The sequence below is a fragment of the Armigeres subalbatus genome, chromosome 1, assembly GCF_024139115.2.
Source record: "Armigeres subalbatus isolate Guangzhou_Male chromosome 1, GZ_Asu_2, whole genome shotgun sequence".
NCBI lineage: Eukaryota > Metazoa > Arthropoda > Insecta > Diptera > Culicidae > Armigeres > Armigeres subalbatus.
In genome coordinates this window covers 259,079,181-259,097,103 of record NC_085139.1, presented here as the reverse complement: position 1 = coordinate 259,097,103, position 17,923 = coordinate 259,079,181, and the positions used below count along the sequence as shown (strand labels likewise).

The 17,923-nt window shown below is 41.7% G+C and overlaps 3 protein-coding genes and 1 long non-coding RNA gene across 5 annotated transcripts; 3 read left to right on the top strand and 1 right to left on the bottom strand.

The window, feature by feature from the left end:
• Positions 1-1,149: 1,149 nt before the first annotated feature.
• On the bottom strand, positions 1,150-12,410 carry LOC134213201 (serine/threonine-protein kinase pelle-like). Its single transcript, XM_062691918.1, has 5 exons — positions 11,914-12,410; positions 11,719-11,828; positions 11,034-11,626; positions 2,807-2,936; positions 1,150-1,805 (listed from the first exon to the last, which is right to left on the bottom strand). The coding sequence occupies exons 1-5, from the start codon at positions 12,088-12,090 to the stop codon at positions 1,289-1,291; spliced, it is 1,527 nt and encodes a 508-aa protein (XP_062547902.1). The 5' UTR covers positions 12,091-12,410; the 3' UTR covers positions 1,150-1,288.
• LOC134213209 (uncharacterized) lies at positions 1,862-2,800 on the top strand. Its single transcript, XM_062691931.1, has 2 exons — positions 1,862-2,528; positions 2,591-2,800. The coding sequence occupies exons 1-2, from the start codon at positions 2,247-2,249 to the stop codon at positions 2,795-2,797; spliced, it is 489 nt and encodes a 162-aa protein (XP_062547915.1). The 5' UTR covers positions 1,862-2,246; the 3' UTR covers positions 2,798-2,800.
• LOC134218952 (uncharacterized) lies at positions 3,143-9,548 on the top strand. The gene is made up of 3 exons (XM_062697739.1): positions 3,143-3,376; positions 3,436-9,475; positions 9,535-9,548. Exons 2-3 carry the CDS (start codon positions 3,916-3,918, stop codon positions 9,546-9,548), a joined length of 5,574 nt encoding a protein of 1,857 aa, XP_062553723.1. The 5' UTR covers positions 3,143-3,376; positions 3,436-3,915.
• Positions 9,639-11,027, top strand: LOC134213210 (uncharacterized). Of its 2 annotated transcripts, none has more exons than XR_009979416.1 (3): positions 9,639-10,342; positions 10,403-10,485; positions 10,543-11,027. It is a non-coding gene; the product is annotated as an uncharacterized LOC134213210 (long non-coding RNA). The 2 variants fall into 2 exon arrangements; XR_009979415.1 differs by having other exon boundaries at positions 10,400-10,485.
• Positions 12,411-17,923: the final 5,513 nt, after the last annotated feature.

The window sequence follows — 17,923 nt, the reverse complement described above, 5'->3', positions numbered from 1 at the left end:
CAGTCAACGAATATGGTCGGCAATAGTTTGTCGAATCCGTCCATAGGTGGCAATAGTTTGTCAAACCACGCTTCAGGCAATAGTTTGTCTGCAATTAAATGTGCGTCAAGTAACAGTAGTTTGTTACCATCATCCGGCGATTCTCAGCCGATGAGCGCTAATAATTGTATGCGAGGAGGTTCGAGTGGAGATGGAGCGTTCGAAGATTCATCTAGTGTTCAGGTTTCATCGGGCTTAAGTGTGCCAATCGATCAACCGAATCATGGGAATCTTCAGAAATCATCTGATCATCTTCCGGAATCACAGCCAAGGCGATCTCGACGTATAAAACGACAAAGGAAAAATGATAATTTTTATTACTATTGAATTGTAATTTCGAATAATTTACTATGTATTGAATTTGTAATTTTAGTGATTGTACATAGATTAATAATAGTAATGAAAAGTTTTGAAATAATGTAAGAAATATCTCAAGGAGAGAGAACTGTTATATCAGCACTTAAAATGTGTGCGTTCGCAGTAAAGCTGTTATCGATACTAGAATATACGAAAGCTCAGTTTTAGTTTGAGCGTGCATGAACACACATCTCCCTGTTCTACCTAGTAATCCGAAATCGTTAAGTATATTTAAACACGGTCATTTCAGCAACGAAATGGCCATTGTGATATATACCAGAATTTCGAAGTGCTCGCCAGTCAGTTGGATCGGTCAGTAGCTGACCATTCGAATCTTTCACAGGCATCGTGGCATTCGTCTTCGCCCCGTTTAAGGACACTCCTCACCGAATCCAAACTCACAAGTGCTCGCGTTTTCAATGAGTCAATGACACACCACTCAATACGGAAGCAATGCGGCAACTGTCATTTTTATTATTATTTCACGCATGCTGCGTAAAGTCACTCGATATAATGTTTGGCGGAGTGAAAACGATTAGATTTTCTATTATCAGAAAAAAATCTTGTTAGATTTTGGCAACCTTTGAGAAAGTTCCAGATGCCTCAGTTTTGTTTTGGGTACTCAATCCACCTTTACCTTAACGTTTAAAATCTTACATGATTTCGTGATGGTCCCCAATTTTAAATTCTGATTTGACACCCAGTACTTTCGGGTAAGACGTTATCCAACGTCAAAAGAAGAAGAAGATAAGATTTGATCTAATGTTCTTTTGTTCTATTTCAAAGAAGTCATAATTAAATAAATTTAGTCTTTGAATGTATAATAAAATCTGTTCTGTGATAACCCAAACCCTCCTTAAAAATAAAAAATAAAGCTACAATTCAGTTGTTCTTATTCACCAAAGAACTCCACTAACGATTTATACACCTCCACCATTTCTTTCCGCCTATCCGGTTCATCTGCTGTGCAAAACAACCCCGTCTTCAACAGCATTGTACAGCTGGGTACGGTTCGGACATCGGCCGATCGCCACAGAACTGGATCCATCAGCTGGCGTATATCCGCGTTGGACTGCATCGCTGATGTAATGACGGCTTTCAGATGCTTCGGCACTCGCTTATCGTCGTACACTCGCTGCCCGGTGAAAATCTCGTACAGGACCAACCCGTAGCTGTAACTGTCCACCTTGGTGCTCAGCTGCCGCTGCGAGATGAACTCCGGTGGAATGTACGGGCGAGTACCGTACACGCGGGAGACCTTCATACTGGAATCGCTAACCGCCAGCTCTCGTGTTAGGCCAAAGTCGCCGATTTTCGGTTCATTATTGCTACCCAGCAGAATATTGCCTGGTTTGATGTCTCCGTGGATTACCGGTTTCTGCGCAAATGTGTGGAGGTATTGGAGACCCCTGAAATGTTGGGTAGATCTTGAATATATGTGCTGTCAAATTGGATTATCTTGAATTCTATAGTATAATAGATAACGGTTTACAGTTATCCTTGCGAGCAAATGCTTAAGATTGCCAATCCGGAGAAGGAAAGTTTGATTTTCAGTCCGGTTTAGGATGACTTCCAATAAGAAGAAGAAGAAGGATGACATCGGGTGGGATACATTTTCGACTCCCTGGACATAGTGTATCCATTGTACTTTGCCACATAAAATACATACTCATGCAATGGCGGTTTGGTGCCAGTTCGCCAAAAATGCCACAACGTTTCAAATTTTCTGAATCTGGTCGTCTTTTCCTTTTCTTTTACACTTCTAACACCCTGAAATCCAAGTAACCCTACTGATAGTATAATCACAAATAGACTGTCATTTACAAAATTTGTTTTTTTTGTGTGCCAATATGACCAATACAATGGAGGAGTTATTGAAGGATTTAAACTATGATTTCAACTATTTATTGTACGAAGTTCGTAGAGCTATGAGAAATCTCAATTTTGAAAATCGACGCACAGTGGAAGCTTGGATACATAAACTGTCTACAGCTAACCAATCTTTGGAGGAGGTCCGCTTGAGAAATGATTTTTTGTTCTATCTGGGAAGGAATTGCGAGGAAGGAACTCTTCTGCCTCCGTTCGACCAAACACCACCTCCTGGATATGTTTTGAATTCTACTCATTTAATGGTAATAATTAACTTATACTAGACTGTAATACATTTTTCAATCGATAACTTTGTGTTTTATAGCCAAGTTTAGGTACGGAAATGACGGCTTCCGCCAGTAGCAGACCTATATACGAGACCTACTCGGGACCCTCAACCTCGGCTCAGCAGTTACAAAATGCGGAACTACTCAAACGGTCACCGGACGGCGGTTCATTTTTGGTATCGCAACCAGTGCCCCGATGTGGGGCATTTTGCTACATTGCCGTTGTCAGTAAACAACCGAAATAGTACACTTACCTGGCGGTGCCTTTTGCTACCTTGATGCGATCTTCGATCGTCAACACCGGAATAGCGCTGCTTTTGGGGAACAATTTCACATCCAACGATCCACCGGGCATATATTGGTACACTAGACAAGGCTCACCATCTGAAATTTTAGATATTGAAAATATATTAAATTATTTGTGTCATTTTTTAAGAAGCATTGCCACATAAATTTAGACAATAATAAATTTTTTGATTATTCTACTGAAAAATTGGCGAACTTTGTTCAACCTAAATGATTTTGAATTTCTTCTGAAATAGTGTTAGCCTACCCCATTAGGCCAGCGCGCGCATCTGTTTATAGCATTAGCTACATCGTCGCAGCCCTACAGCAGAGACAGCTTCGATGACAGTGGAGTGACAGGTAGTTCTGCCGTCACCGGGTGAGTCAGCAAAGTAGAAGACCAAAGTAAATTAATACCATGCATATCAGCTACTCGTGCTACAAATAGTATCTTATTATTAAAGTAAATCTTACCTAAAAGTGCTTATACTAAGTGAAACTATATATAATTGTGTGCTTAACATCTACATACGTAACCGGTAACCGGTTTATCCTAAAACTATGTGAACTATGAACTAAACCTTTGATGTTATAGCAGGCCCGATTGCATAACCAAAGCTGCTTGTCGCAGTGCTTAGCTCCCCTAAATTATCACACCGGTAATATTTGATTACCACACGGGTAAGCGAACAAAGAGAATGTCTTCGAATTGAACACTAAACTCAACTTATTACCTAGATCATTGCTACTACAAACTAGATACAGACTACGAACTATTATATGAACTAAAAGGGAAACTAAAACGTGAGTAAACCTCTATATATTTGCGTTATTGAAATGCAGTATGTTCTCATTGAATAATAACCTCTATTACAAGTATACTGAGAATAGCCTTAAATTATATGTACACATTGTAAATGCATTTCACAGGAAAATTATATTCTCGATACTACCAACAACCGGATCAAACGTTTTTATTTCGCTTCCGGTCGAGAATTATAATTCCGGAAATTTCCCCCGTTGGATTAACTCCAACAAAATATAATTTTCGTTTTATTACGAAATATCAGTCGCGATCATGTCAAGTCGTGGAGCAAAATCCGATGGTAAAAGTGGTAAACCAAGTGGTAAGGGAGAGAAGCATGTTGCCAAGGATAGGGTAGTGGTTAGTGGTGAAGTGACTGGTGCAAATGGAAGTGATGAGGTGGTGGTGGTGGATGAACCGGAGAAGACCGTCGAGGGATACACTTGCAAAAGTTGTGGAGGACCAGATACGGATGATATGGTGCAGTGTGATAGGTGCGACGGATGGTATCACTACGAGTGCGTTGGAGTGACGGATGAAGTTGTCGACCAGAGCTGGAGTTGTGCCAACTGTAAGACTGCAACATGGAACCAGCGAACAACGTCAACATCGAACAAGGATCTAGCGTCAAAGGATACCATCAACGAGCACCTGCCTAAAAGTGTTTCATCCAAAAGGAATGTCTCTATTGTTGCAGAAATGATCCCATCAAGCGGAAACCCGGAATTGCCAAAGTCATCAGATCCTGCCGGAGCTCATTCCAGGAACGCAAGGAATCAATCAACCGGTCAAACGGATCGTGGAGCATCGCAGAAGAGCAGAGCAACAGCAACGAAGCTGTTTGTTCCGTCGCTAGAAGGATTACCTGTCATTCAACTGGATGAAGCTTCAGAAGTCTCATGTTCGTCATCACAGAGGTCTGCTAGGAACCGTGCAAAATTGAAGCTACAGCGGTTGGAAGAAGAAAAGGCTTTCGAAGAACAGCAAGCGGAAAGACGTCGGATAGCTGAACAGCAAGAAGCGGAGAAGCATAGAGTGTTCATGGAGAAGAAGTACAGGATCCTAGAAGAATTAGCAAGCGAAAGAGGATCGAGTCGAGTCACCGGAAGCGAATACTCTCGGAATCGTGTAGTGGATTGGATCGAAAAGGACTGTCATTCGGAGGCAGCGCAACAGTCTCATGGACAACCAGCACAGCAGGGGCTAGGTCAAGAAGATCTGCTACCAGCGCAGCAGGGGTTCGGACAGCGTCAGCAGACGGCCGCCAGAATGTCGAAGTATTTCTATCCCAATATCCAACCTCAATCGACTCGAATCCAACCAGCGTCGGGTCGGGTGCCTCGATCTCTGGTGAATTCAACGCTCCTAGAACAGAATCATCCGATGGGAACGGATCAACCAGACGATCACGACCCGTTCCAACTCTCGCGCTCCCAAATTGCAGCAAGACAAGCAGTGTCTAAAGACTTGCCGACATTTGCTGGCAACCCGGAGGAATGGCCAATTTTCTTCTCTATGTACAATAGTACTACCGCAATGTGTGGTTTCACTGAAGAAGAAAATCTTGTGCGGTTGCAAAGAAGCTTAAGAGGGAAAGCCTACGAATCGGTTAAATGCAGGTTGATGCATCCGGGAAACGTACAGGGCATAATGGACACATTGAAGATGCTGTACGGTCAACCAGAGATCATCGTACACTCGTTGATCTGTAAGATCAGCTCTCTACCGTCTATCCGTGAGGACCGCCTCGAGACGTTGGTGGACTTTGCCGTGAGTGTGCAGAACTTCTGTGCGACGGTGGAATCGTGCGGCCTAGACGACTACATGTACAATGTAACTCTCCTGCACCAGCTAATTGGAAAACTACCTCCATCGATTAAGCTGAACTGGGCTCAGCACCGAAAAACGCAACTGGCGGTTAATTTGGCAACTTTCAGTAAGTGGATCTACTCTTTGGCGGAAGCAGCAAGCACGGTGATGTTCCCGGTGGAATCGTTGCAAACGAAACCAGCTCGAAGCGATGTTCGTCGTAACAGAAAAGGTGAAGCATATCTCAATGCACTTACCGAAACACAAGCGAAGTACGATGTAAACACCAAACCGTTTTCCAAAGCACCTGAATCGCCGGTGACGAAAGAAAACTGCCTGGTGTGCAAAGGAACGCGTAAGTCAGTGGACAAATGTAAGCGCTTCTTGGAGCTCTCCAGAGACTCCAAATGGGCGGTGATACGTGAGTTTGGGCGAACATGTCTCCGCCAGCATAAAGGATCCTGTAAAGCTAAACCATGCGGCAAGGACGGGTGTTGCTTCAGACATCATGAGCTATTACATAACGAGCAGAAAGGAAAGCTGCGGAGTAACAGTGCAATGATTGGAAACCCACAGTCCCTGCAACCAACGACAAGCGGCGCTGAGCTTGGATGCAACACACATCAAACGCTATCTAGTCCAGTGCTATTCCGCTATCTTCCGGTTGCGATATCAGGGCCGAGAAAAACGATCTACACTTACGCCTTTCTTGATGAAGGCTCAGGAGCTACACTGTTAGATCAAGATCTATCCGACGAGCTACAATTGAATGGTACACCAAGACCAATATGTCTGCGTTGGACAGGTGGTACAGAGCGGTGTGAGAAGAACTCGTGCATCGTTCGTCTACAAGTAGCCGGACGGCATGAAGGAGCAGAGAAGTTCACATTAGAGAATGTGCAAACAGTCAAAGAGCTTCTGCTGCCGTTACAGACCCTAGACATCGATGAACTGAGGCGATCGTACCGTTTCCTAGAAGGATTGCCAATCGCATCATATCGCGACGCTCGTCCCCGCATTTTAATTGGAACAAAGCATGCGCAGCTGGGTTTAACGCTCAAGAGTCGTGAAGGAAAATTCGGTGAACCGATTGCAACGAAAACTCGTCTAGGTTGGACCATTTGTGGCAATCTGGGACCCGGAGATGCTCCAAGCCTGTTTCATTACAGCTTCCATGTGTGCTCCCTCAATGAACGGCCTAACGATGATCTACATCAAGCGATGAAGGATTATTTCTCTATTGACAGTCTGGGGATCAGTTCATCTAAGCTACTTCTGTCGGCCGAAGATGAACGAGCCGAAACGCTTTTGAAGTCTCTCACACGCTTCTCAGACGGCCGCTATGAGACCGGTCTTCTCTGGCGCTATGACAACGTCCGTCTACCAGATAGCCGGCCAATGGCTCTGCGTCGCCACCGATGCTTGGAGAAAAGAATGGCGAAGGACCCCGATCTAGCAGAAATATTACAGCAGAAAATCGTGGACTACACTGTCAAAGGATACATCCGTAAACTTTCCGAAGATGAAGTACAGCAGCTATCCACAGATATTTGGTTCCTACCCGTCTTCCCGGTAACCAACATCAATAAACCCGGGAAAGTCCGCATAGTGTGGGATGGGGCAGCCGAAGTCCATGGAGTCTCGTTGAACTCGGTCCTCTTGAAGGGTCCCGATCTGCTATGTTCTCTACTTGGCATTCTGTTACGCTTTCGATTGCATCCTGTTGCGGTAACGGGAGACATCCGTGAAATGTTTCACCAAGTGAACATTCGGCGAGAAGATCAGCAATACCAATGCTTCTACTGGACGGGTGAGACCGGCGAACTGGCGGTGTACGTCATGACGGTGATGACCTTCGGAGCGTGTTGCTCTCCTAGTAGTGCCCAGTTTGTGAAGAATGTTAACGCGGAGCGCTTCAAGCAGAAGTTCCCAGCAGCATGCGAAGCAATTACCAAATCGCATTACGTCGACGACATGCTGATCAGCTTCGCCACGGAAGAAGAAGCGATCCAGATAGCCAAGGATGTTCGGCATGTGCACGCGCAGGGCGGATTCGAGATCCGCAATTGGATTAGTAATTCCAGAAGAGTTGTAGATGCACTGCAACAACAGAATGCCGATGAGGAGAAGAGTCTAGACCTATCAACAGAATTAGCCACTGAGAAGGTCTTAGGAATGTGGTGGAATACGGTAGCTGATGCTTTCACCTACAAGATCGGCTGGAAGCGCTTTGATGGCTTATTACTCGAAGGTAGACGACGTCCTACAAAGCGGGAACTACTACGGATTCTAATGACCATATTCGATCCGCTTGGACTTATCGCGCATTTTCTCGCTTATTTGAAGTTTCTCCTGCAAGATGTCTGGCGATCCGGAATCACATGGGATGAAGAAATTGGTAACAATATGTTTGAGAAATGGCGGAAGTGGCTAAGCGTTCTGCCGCAAGTAGAAGATGTCAAGATTCCTAGATGTTTCTGGCCAGGATATACGATCAATGAAGCCGACGAGACTCAACTTCATACTTTTGTAGACGCTGGTAAATGTGGGATAGCAGCAACATGCTTCCTACGGTTCATGAAGAACGGAGAGATCTACTGTTCACTCGTCACCGCGAAAGCTAGAGTAGCCCCTCTGAAACTGACATCGATCCCTCGGTTGGAACTACAAGCGGCGGTTATTGGCACGCGACTGTCGACAACGGTGCTTGATACGCTATCTATCCAGAACATGAAGAAGTTCTACTGGTCCGACTCTCAAGACGTCTTATGCTGGATCAACTCCGACCACCGGCGCTACAGCCAATTTGTCGGTTTCCGTATTACTGAAATTCTAGAGTTGACCGAACCTCACGAATGGCGATATATACCTAGCAAACTAAACGTAGCCGACGATGCTACCAAGTGGGACGGCCTTCCTGATCTTTCTATTGGAAGCAGATGGTTTCAGGGCCCGAGTTTTTTGTGGGAAGGCGAGGAGAAATGGCCATCATCTACCAAACGCGGTAAACAAACGAGCACCGAGTTGCTGACAAGTCTGTTAGCCCATCATACGTCTCCAGAGCCGATCATTTGTCTTCAAAACTTTTCGAGCTGGAAACGTTTACAGCACGTCATGGGACTTGTCTTACGGTTCATCACGAACTGCCGTCTCAAGACACAGCGAAGAATTGTCAACTTGGGACCTTTGAATAACGTTGAACTCCGTACGGCTGAAGCGCGACTGATACAAATCGCGCAACAGGACGGATACCCGGAAGAATTTCATACACTACAGAGTACATTGGAACTCACCGCAGAACCAGCAAAACTTCTCTCTAAATCAAGTACGCTATACAAGCTCACTCCGTGGATCGATGATCGAGGCATAATGCGGATGAAGACGCGTATCAATGCATGCCAGTTCGCTACAGAGGATGCGAAGAATCCCATCATCCTTCCAAGAAAACACCACCTAACCACCCTTATCATACACCACTACCACAATAAATACCACCACCAGAATCATGAAACAGTGATTAACGAGTTACGGCAGAAATATCAAATCGCTCGTTTACGCACATGCTACAATCAAGTTCGTCGGAATTGCCAAAGATGTAAAAACGAGCGCGCAGTACCGATCAACCCGATCATGGCCGACCTGCCACCTGGACGTCTAGAGGCATTTTCTCGACCGTTTACTCATACGGGTATCGACTATTTCGGTCCCATTGAAGTTGCTGTCGGCAGACGAAACGAAAAGCGCTGGGGAATGTTGGCGACATGCTTGACCACCCGAGCAATACATATCGAGCTCGTTAACTCGCTTAGCACCGATTCATGTATCATGGCAATCCGAAATTTCATCGCTCGTCGTGGCCAACCCTGCAAGATCTACAGCGATCGAGGGACCAACTTCGTTGGTGCGGATAGAGAACTACAAAGGATCCACACAGCAATCAACCACGACAAAATTATGAGAGAGTTTACAACCGAAGAGACCGAATGGGTGTTCAACCCCCCAATGGCACCGCACATGGGCGGAAGTTGGGAGCGATTAATACGGACCGTCAAAAGTAATTTAATGGGCGTCTGCGTTACCAAGACCTTGACCGATGAAGTCCTTCGGAATCTATTGATTGAGATCGAAAATGTTGTTAATTCCCGACCCCTCACGCACGTTCCAGTAGATGACGACTCCGACCCGGCCCTTACTCCAAACCATTTTCTGGTTGGTTCCTCCAATGGTTCAAAACCTTTAGTAATCATCGATGATAGCCGATATGCTCTGAAGCAGAACATGTGCACCTCACAAATCCTGGCAAACATGTATTGGAAACGCTGGGTAAAGGATTATCTTCCGGAGATTACCCGACGATCCAAGTGGTTCCACTCTGTCAAACCCATCGCTATCGGAGACATTGTCGTCATTGCCGACCCGAAACTACCACGGAATTGTTGGCCGAAAGGAAGGGTCATATCTACGAAGGCCAGCCGGGATGACCAGATTCGATCAGCGACCGTTCAGACAGCCTCTGGAGTTTACGAGCGTCCAGTGGCGAAGTTGGCAATTTTAGATGTTCAGCGCGTAGTGCAGTAAGCCAACCGGAAGTTGGCGTACCCTGGGGGAGTGTTAGCCTACCCCATTAGGCCAGCGCGCGCATCTGTTTATAGCATTAGCTACATCGTCGCAGCCCTACAGCAGAGACAGCTTCGATGACAGTGGAGTGACAGGTAGTTCTGCCGTCACCGGGTGAGTCAGCAAAGTAGAAGACCAAAGTAAATTAATACCATGCATATCAGCTACTCGTGCTACAAATAGTATCTTATTATTAAAGTAAATCTTACCTAAAAGTGCTTATACTAAGTGAAACTATATATAATTGTGTGCTTAACATCTACATACGTAACCGGTAAAGTAATTTATCCTAAAACTATGTGAACTATGAACTAAACCTTTGATGTTATAGCAGGCCCGATTGCATAACCAAAGCTGCTTGTCGCAGTGCTTAGCTCCCCTAAATTATCACACCGGTAATATTTGATTACCACACGGGTAAGCGAACAAAGAGAATGTCTTCGAATTGAACACTAAACTCAACTTATTACCTAGATCATTGCTACTACAAACTAGATACAGACTACGAACTATTATATGAACTAAAAGGGAAACTAAAACGTGAGTAAACCTCTATATATTTGCGTTATTGAAATGCAGTATGTTCTCATTGAATAATAACCTCTATTACAAGTATACTGAGAATAGCCTTAAATTATATGTACACATTGTAAATGCATTTCACAGGAAAATTATATTCTCGATACTACCAACAACCGGATCAAACGTTTTTATTTCGCTTCCGGTCGAGAATTATAATTCCGGAAATTTCCCCCGTTGGATTAACTCCAACAAATAGTATTCTCTATCTTTCATTTAAATTTTGAGATGCGTGCTCAAACTATGGACTGAATAACCCGTTATTAAAAATATCGACATATAAAATATTGTATGACATAGCCTAACATCATTAGGTATACATTCTATTAAATGTATATTTGATTGCAAATTGTTGGCAGGCTGTTTGCTTTGTCATCAGTACTTACAATCCAAACTGTATCCTAACAGCGAGACAACATTGTCGTGTCGACATGCGTTCAAGTACTTCAACTCGTTGAGACTCTGCCGCAGTTCAGTCCGCGCCGATTCCGTAGTGATGCCTTTGATTTTCTTGATCGCCACATAAGTTTGCTTAAAATAGCCTTTGTAAACTACACCGAAGCCCCCTTTGCCTAGTTCGTTGCTAGTGTGCCAATTCTTGGTCGCTTCCCGCAGTTCATCGCCGCTAAACTGCGGCAACCCGCCCACTGCGGCCGCGATTTGATCCGACGGGGAACGTCTGATGCCGGGGTGAAGAAGTCCGGGGAATGGTACTGGTGCTGCCGCAGGAACTGGGGGTGCGTTAACTACCATAATGGCCGGTGCAGCAGGCGGTGACACCTTTTGTGCGAAATCGGCCTTCTGTTGGGCACTCTCCGAGTTTCCATCGGTCGTGCATTCCTGAATTGGATTTCCGTTTGTCGCTGGAGGGCCGTTCATCACTTTGCACGAATCGCTCGCAACGGGTTTCTTCATTAGGATGTGATACTTTGGTTCTACGAACCGTTTAATTACCTCCATGGCAGGTAAGATGCTTTCTCTAGAACATTAATGATCGATTGAACAACTTGTGTTAGTTTGAAGTACATATAACAAATCAGAAATAAGCTACAAAGTATAAGTATATGTTACCTGCAGAGGACAACAAACAGTTCCACAATCGTGTGGTTCAAATTGCCCCATTTTACAAGCAGCTGATCGGCAGCGGATTGGCCTGTTTGGCAGCAACACCGTCTAATGCTCTGAAATACAAGATTTAATTAAAAACTGGGAATTCGACGCATGACACGTTACTGGGAAATACCCATCATTTGGAAATTCACCTACCTCAACATCGTCTGCACTGTAGCCCATTTGTCGCAGCGCCAATCCGACCCATTTAGCATCCTGGTCTAGAAGGTTTGCCAAGCGTTTCCTCTCCATCAGCGGAATATCGTAAATAAATTTGAAGTTGCTAGTGAAAGTCCCCGGACTTTCTCTGGTTTGGGGATGATTAGTTGACATTGCCCTAGGAGTGCTTTCTGGCAAAGAATTAGTTTGTTCCACTATTGGATAGATATTTATCACAGTTTATCACGACAGTTGACCAATAAAAAATGTAACCAAACTATCATATGTATTATGAAAAACACTAACGACTAGATACTTATTAGCAAACTAGAAACCAATAGAGGTACTTCTTTAATATTTGCTACTGACTGCTTTCACGTAGGTACATATATAGATTTGTTTATAGCCGAGGAATAACACAGTGCTTACAATCTCTTACAATACAGTCACTCCAATGCATAGGTTGAACGGTGGAATTGAAACTTGAGAGCGTGATTGAGAAATAATTGAGGGTTTACACGATAAAACAAAATAGACTAATCCGTGCATGGTTGAAAAAGAAGAAAATGGATGGTGTCCTTTTAGGGATACACATGATATGGCATAGAAAGATTACTTCGAAATACTTCTTAATTTTTTCAGACAAAATGTAGTTAAAATATGATGAACATATGGTGTAGGGGAACCATTCTAAAGTACATAATTGGCACCTTTTTTAAAACAAATTGTATGCTAAGATTCATTTTAAAATATTTTTTCTATTCTATTCCTCATGTGTTAACAGCATCTTTGGTCTTATTCTTTTTTCATAATACTGAACAATTCTTACTCCTAATTTATCACATACAATTTTTTAAACGTTTTTTTTGTCTTAAAGAGAAAAGTTTGAAAAAAAAACTTCTTATGCTGTACTATGTGTATCTCTCAGAAAACAACACTTTCAGACAATGCAGGTAATAAATAAGCGTATTGAAAACCTTGTCTAATGCTCTAGAATAATGTTTTGACTAATAACTTAAAATAAAAAAATGGTAACAGTTATTAGTTTTAATAAATCTTGGTATCAGCCTTTGAGTGACAATCTCTTGACACCATCAATAGGCCTAGGAAATGATATTGGGTCATCGATTTTACCGACAGCCTGGCGATCTAATAACGAAATCGCTTAAATATTTTTTTCTTATAATTTAGGTTTCAATTTAATACTTTCATATGGGTTACTAATTTAAGTGTGTATGCAACGTTTTCTTATACCGTGCTGCAGCACCATGCAGGACCATGGTCCTGGTACGCGAGAAAGCACTCTCCTGCGCTCACGCTCTCATCGATGTTCCATGCCGTCACTCTGGACCTGTCAATGGTATTATCTTTGCATCTATTCTCAACATTTTGTGGCTCGTTGGCATATCTGCTAACTCTATCCGATAACGTACTACCCGACATATTTTACATTAATGTTTATTCATACACTCAACTAAACTATCTTAAGGACATCATAAGCCTCATCTTATGAAGCGAGAAAAAATAATGAAATTTCTTTTTTATTGAGCCTCTTATGATAATGAATTGGCCTGTTATGAAATTCATTTTTGTGTCTTATAAATTTCATAGTGGTTGACTATAGAAAAAAAAACATAAGAGTTGTCTTATAATTTTTATCACTACTCCTAATGTGAAAAACTCATAAGACAATTCTTATGAAATGAGAACTCAACATGGCAGGATACATGTAGCAGACGATCGTTGCGATACCCCGAAGTGCAGCAGGCTTACTGACCATATCAACAGGCGAAAAATATGTTATATCTCTATTTCCTCACGATCTCCAGATCGACCAGTTATAGGAGTTAATTGGAGGATCAGAATGGTGAGTAAATGTTTCCTCTTGATAAGATTGTCTTTCATATTTTCACTTCTAAAATCATGCTTCATATATTACAGAATCCTGTTGACGTTGACCAGCTCAACGATAACAACATTCAATCCCATCAGCAGCAGAGAGAATCAACGATTATGAGACGACTAACGAATCTCAACTGGTGCGATCCAACCATCTCGAGTCTCAACGAAATATCCATGCGGCGATAGTGATATTAATCGGTACATTGAGGAGCAATATTCGCGAATCAAATAGTAATAATTACTTTAGTTTAGTTCAAATCTCATGACACAAAATGTAATCATACGAAACACGCCTTTAAGAAAACAATAAACTCTTCTGTTGTATCGTTGGTTTGTGGTGATTTTTTTTTGTATTTCCATCTTTTTTAATCTCGTTGGAGAGCACAACATGTGCGAAAATCGTATTGAAAACATTATGACCCTCATATGTAAGAATGATTGATGTTCATAAGATTCCCTCATGAATTTCTTTATGGGCTCTGAAAAAACTTAATACTTTCATAAGACAAGTTATGAAAATCATGCTCGGTCAAATAACAGACAGTTAATAAGAAAATCGTATGAAGTTTATAAGTAATTCTTATAGCAAATAAACATAAGATGTTCGTATGAATATCATTAGTTTTCTTGGCTGAGTGTACAGCAAGTAATGTTTTCTGTCAGTGATCATGGTATGATGTTGACAAACATATTTTGATTTTGACATCAAATTGAAATCATAATTAGTTTTCAAATATGAATCATCATGGTTGATTACATATTTTGATCTCAATTGTATGATCTGACATCAAAGTATGTACTTATTTTGTTATCGGAACCAATATCAAAATTAGTTTTCGACTTGATCTCATCGATAGCAGGAATAGTTTTCGATTTGATGTCACAGTAAGAATTTTCTGCTATACGTTTTGTTATTGGTCGTTTTAACGGTTAACAAAAAGATATCAAATAAAGTAATCATAACTGGCGATTTCACAACATCAAAACGAGCTATCGATTTGCTCTCAAGCTTTGCTCGGGATGTACTCCTCCGAAAGTGAATCAAATTAAAACAGCACTTACTATTTCTGGGTCATCAACAGCTGCTCAAAAGATATATTTTTGCCTGTCTTATAATTATCTTTCGATAGGCTTGTTAGAACTAGATTATTAACACTTACGAAATTTCACTAAAGAAATAAAGTAATCACATGTTTAATTGCAATTTTTTGCATTTGTATATACGATGATATTTTTATGCCAAGAGAAGTTGAGAAGATTTTCAACCAGAAAATGTCCTAAACCGGACCAAGACTCGAAGCCTGTCACCTTCAGCATAGTCTTACTTAGAAATACTAGAATAAGAGATCGGCGAAGACGCCATCTTGTTTCCAATCGAACCGTCAAAAGCGGTTCCAATTCGACTTGTTTACTTTTTGCTTCCATAAGAAGCAAGCAAAAAGTTCAAGAGCTGCCAGTGTTATTTTCACGATTTCATGCATTTTCATACGTTGCCATTTCTACAGTTTTTCACTCCGCCGGTCTCTGGTTCTAGGGTTGCTAGTCTTACTGTATAGCCGCGCATCTTACCACACGGCTAAGGAAGGCTTTGATATCACTACATAATCCAAACATCAAAATAATAAAAAATTAATAAAATTTCATTTGTTTTTGCTCTATATAAGTATTATCATAATGAAAACTCATTATGTTATTCAAACAAAAAATACCGGACAGGGCTGACAATAGTCATTCTCGTCGTATGAAGAAAGCGAAAAAAATGTAGTCTTCGTCATAACATTGCACGATGCAACACCTATTCGTTTTCTTCGCGCCGCATGCCTACCATGAAGATAGTCGCGCAGCAAAAAGTTATGACGATTTTATTCGTCCCTTCTTCACACAATTGATTGCACGTCATTACTGGTCACTTACGACTGGTTAAAAACATAATAGCGTCTCAAATAAACAAAAAGTAGGAACTTTGGTAACATAAATGTATCGATAACATTCATATCGCTTTCATACGTTGCTTCAAATTCATTATTACAAAGGATTAGTAAACGTAAAAAAAAAAAATGTTGTTTATTATTAATATTTCTAATACTTTTTTGCCAAAGCAGGCGCTTAATGACATGTATAAGAAAAAACTTATACATCGCATTAGTCACATACATTCAAAAACTTATACTTTTCATTGACTTATGAATGTTATTAGCTTTTTGATATGGGATCATTCATTAGGTGGCATAATAAAAAGTATTATCAATTTCCCACCAAAGACTAATTAAGACGTCACTGTCGAGCTCCTCGGAGGGACCACTTCTAGTACTGCAATCGGTCCCTCGGTACCCAAGTTTGACGTATTGATGAACACCTTTGCTTCCATCAACTTTGCAATGCAGTCGTCTATGGCAACAATCCAATGTTTGGAACGGAACCGTTTGTTTGTTTTGATAAATATATTCCGAGCAAAACCGAATAAAAAAACTCAAAGGTGCAGCCCAATCGGGTTGTACGCAAAGGTAACGTTGAACTACGTAGCTGTATGTAATGTACAGGTTTTCGACTATTCTGTGCTATTAGACTAAAGAATAGAGGTAATAAACTATAGAGGAAGATTGTCGCTGTCGTCACTGGCGAAACATCTTTTGCTGGCGAAGATAGGGCACTAAATGTCAACGAAGGGAAAATCAGAATGTTTTGACAGATAGGTACCCAACATGTTTGGGAACGATAACAAAGGGAACCGCAGCGACAATCGTCCTCTATAGTTTATTACCTCTATTGACTAAAGCAAGCATTTATCCTATGCTCCTGAGATTGATTTGAAAAAGAAGATAAAAATAAAATTTTCAAATAATCGAGGATGAACAACACTCTCAAGCGTTCACATTATTTTAACTTATTTTCCTACATAACACCAAAACACAATGCCAAACATCCGATTGAACTTCATTATTGACATTAAATTGGAATTAGTTAGGTTTACATTTAAATGATAATCGATTTTAAAATTTGAAAAGCACAACCCTGGCTGATAGTGTACGACGCAAACTGAAGCAGAGACTTAGCACCCGTCACTAAGTCAGTCTAAACCCCTGGTGGCTCATTACAGAAAAACTCATTGCGAAAGCTGGGCTGTCAACGGCATTTGGTGGGCATCCTATGGAGAAGTCAGAGTAGACGCAACAAAGAAGTTTGGCAGTTTATTGATGGTAATTTTTATTCCTTCACGTGAGTTGCGTCGGATCTAGCGTTTACTCTGGCAGACACCTACGAATCAACAAAAACGAGCCGAAGAAAGTTCACCAGAACGCAATCATTGCAGCAGCGAAGAAAATTTCGAGCCCCTCTACTGGCATCAATAGACGTAAGCAAGAAGCTGCCGTCAAACGCCCCCAACCTTTCGAGAGAAAACGCACGTTTAAGTTAGCAGAAACGAACTGCACCATCTAAAAGCCCTGCAATGGTGGACATAAAAATATTTTAATTAATAACTAAAGAAATGCCAATAGATTACGTTGAAAAATTGGAAAGCAGGCAAAGTTCCAGTTGGAATGTGGTGCTATGGAAGAAGAAGCTTGCGATGCACTTACTATATTGACTGAATCACCGAGTGATAAACTGATAGCAAGTTTTCAATAGCAAATATTATCATACATTGATATTGTAACACACTACAGTCGTTTTTTACGCAGGGGATATGGGCCGCGTAGATGAAAACAACGTAAAAAACCGCGTAAATTCCAAAATATGTCTGGATGAACCGTGGAAGTCCAGAGATTCGAGTAAAAAAATCGCATAAAAAACAATTCCTGTAAAAATGACCGCGTAAAAAACGACTTCAGTGTACATTGGGTATGAAGCGTTGACTCTTCCTTGATCGAATGGTCCAAGAAAATTGAAATTCCATCGAGAAACGGCGAAGCTATTAACGATCAAAGTCTATCATATTTTCGTGACGTTTTTTCAGTTTTTTGCAATCGTAAAGTGTACCCCAATATAGAAAAGACAGACGTAGTTCTACGTCAAAACTACGCGAAATGCACTGGTGGTTTATTAATACTGAATAAACCGATTGGATTTCCGTAGAAACCAATTTAAGAAACTTAATATATTAGCT

Excerpts from the sequence above, each read along its gene's own strand:
- LOC134213201 (XM_062691918.1), bottom strand. The coding sequence starts at position 12,090 with ATGTCAACTAATCATCCCCAAACCAGAGAAAGTCCGGGGACTTTCACT. Across the intron at positions 2,937-11,033 it reads GTTAGGATACAGTTTGGATT|ATGGTGAGCCTTGTCTAGTG; the intron begins GTAAGTACTGAT and ends CTAAAATTTCAG. Across the intron at positions 1,806-2,806 it reads GTAGCAAAAGGCACCGCCAG|GGGTCTCCAATACCTCCACA; the intron begins GTAAGTGTACTA and ends CCAACATTTCAG.
- LOC134213209 (XM_062691931.1), top strand. The coding sequence starts at position 2,247 with ATGACCAATACAATGGAGGAGTTATTGAAGGATTTAAACTATGATTTC. Across the intron at positions 2,529-2,590 it reads TGAATTCTACTCATTTAATG|CCAAGTTTAGGTACGGAAAT; the intron begins GTAATAATTAAC and ends TGTGTTTTATAG.
- LOC134218952 (XM_062697739.1), top strand. The coding sequence starts at position 3,916 with ATGTCAAGTCGTGGAGCAAAATCCGATGGTAAAAGTGGTAAACCAAGT.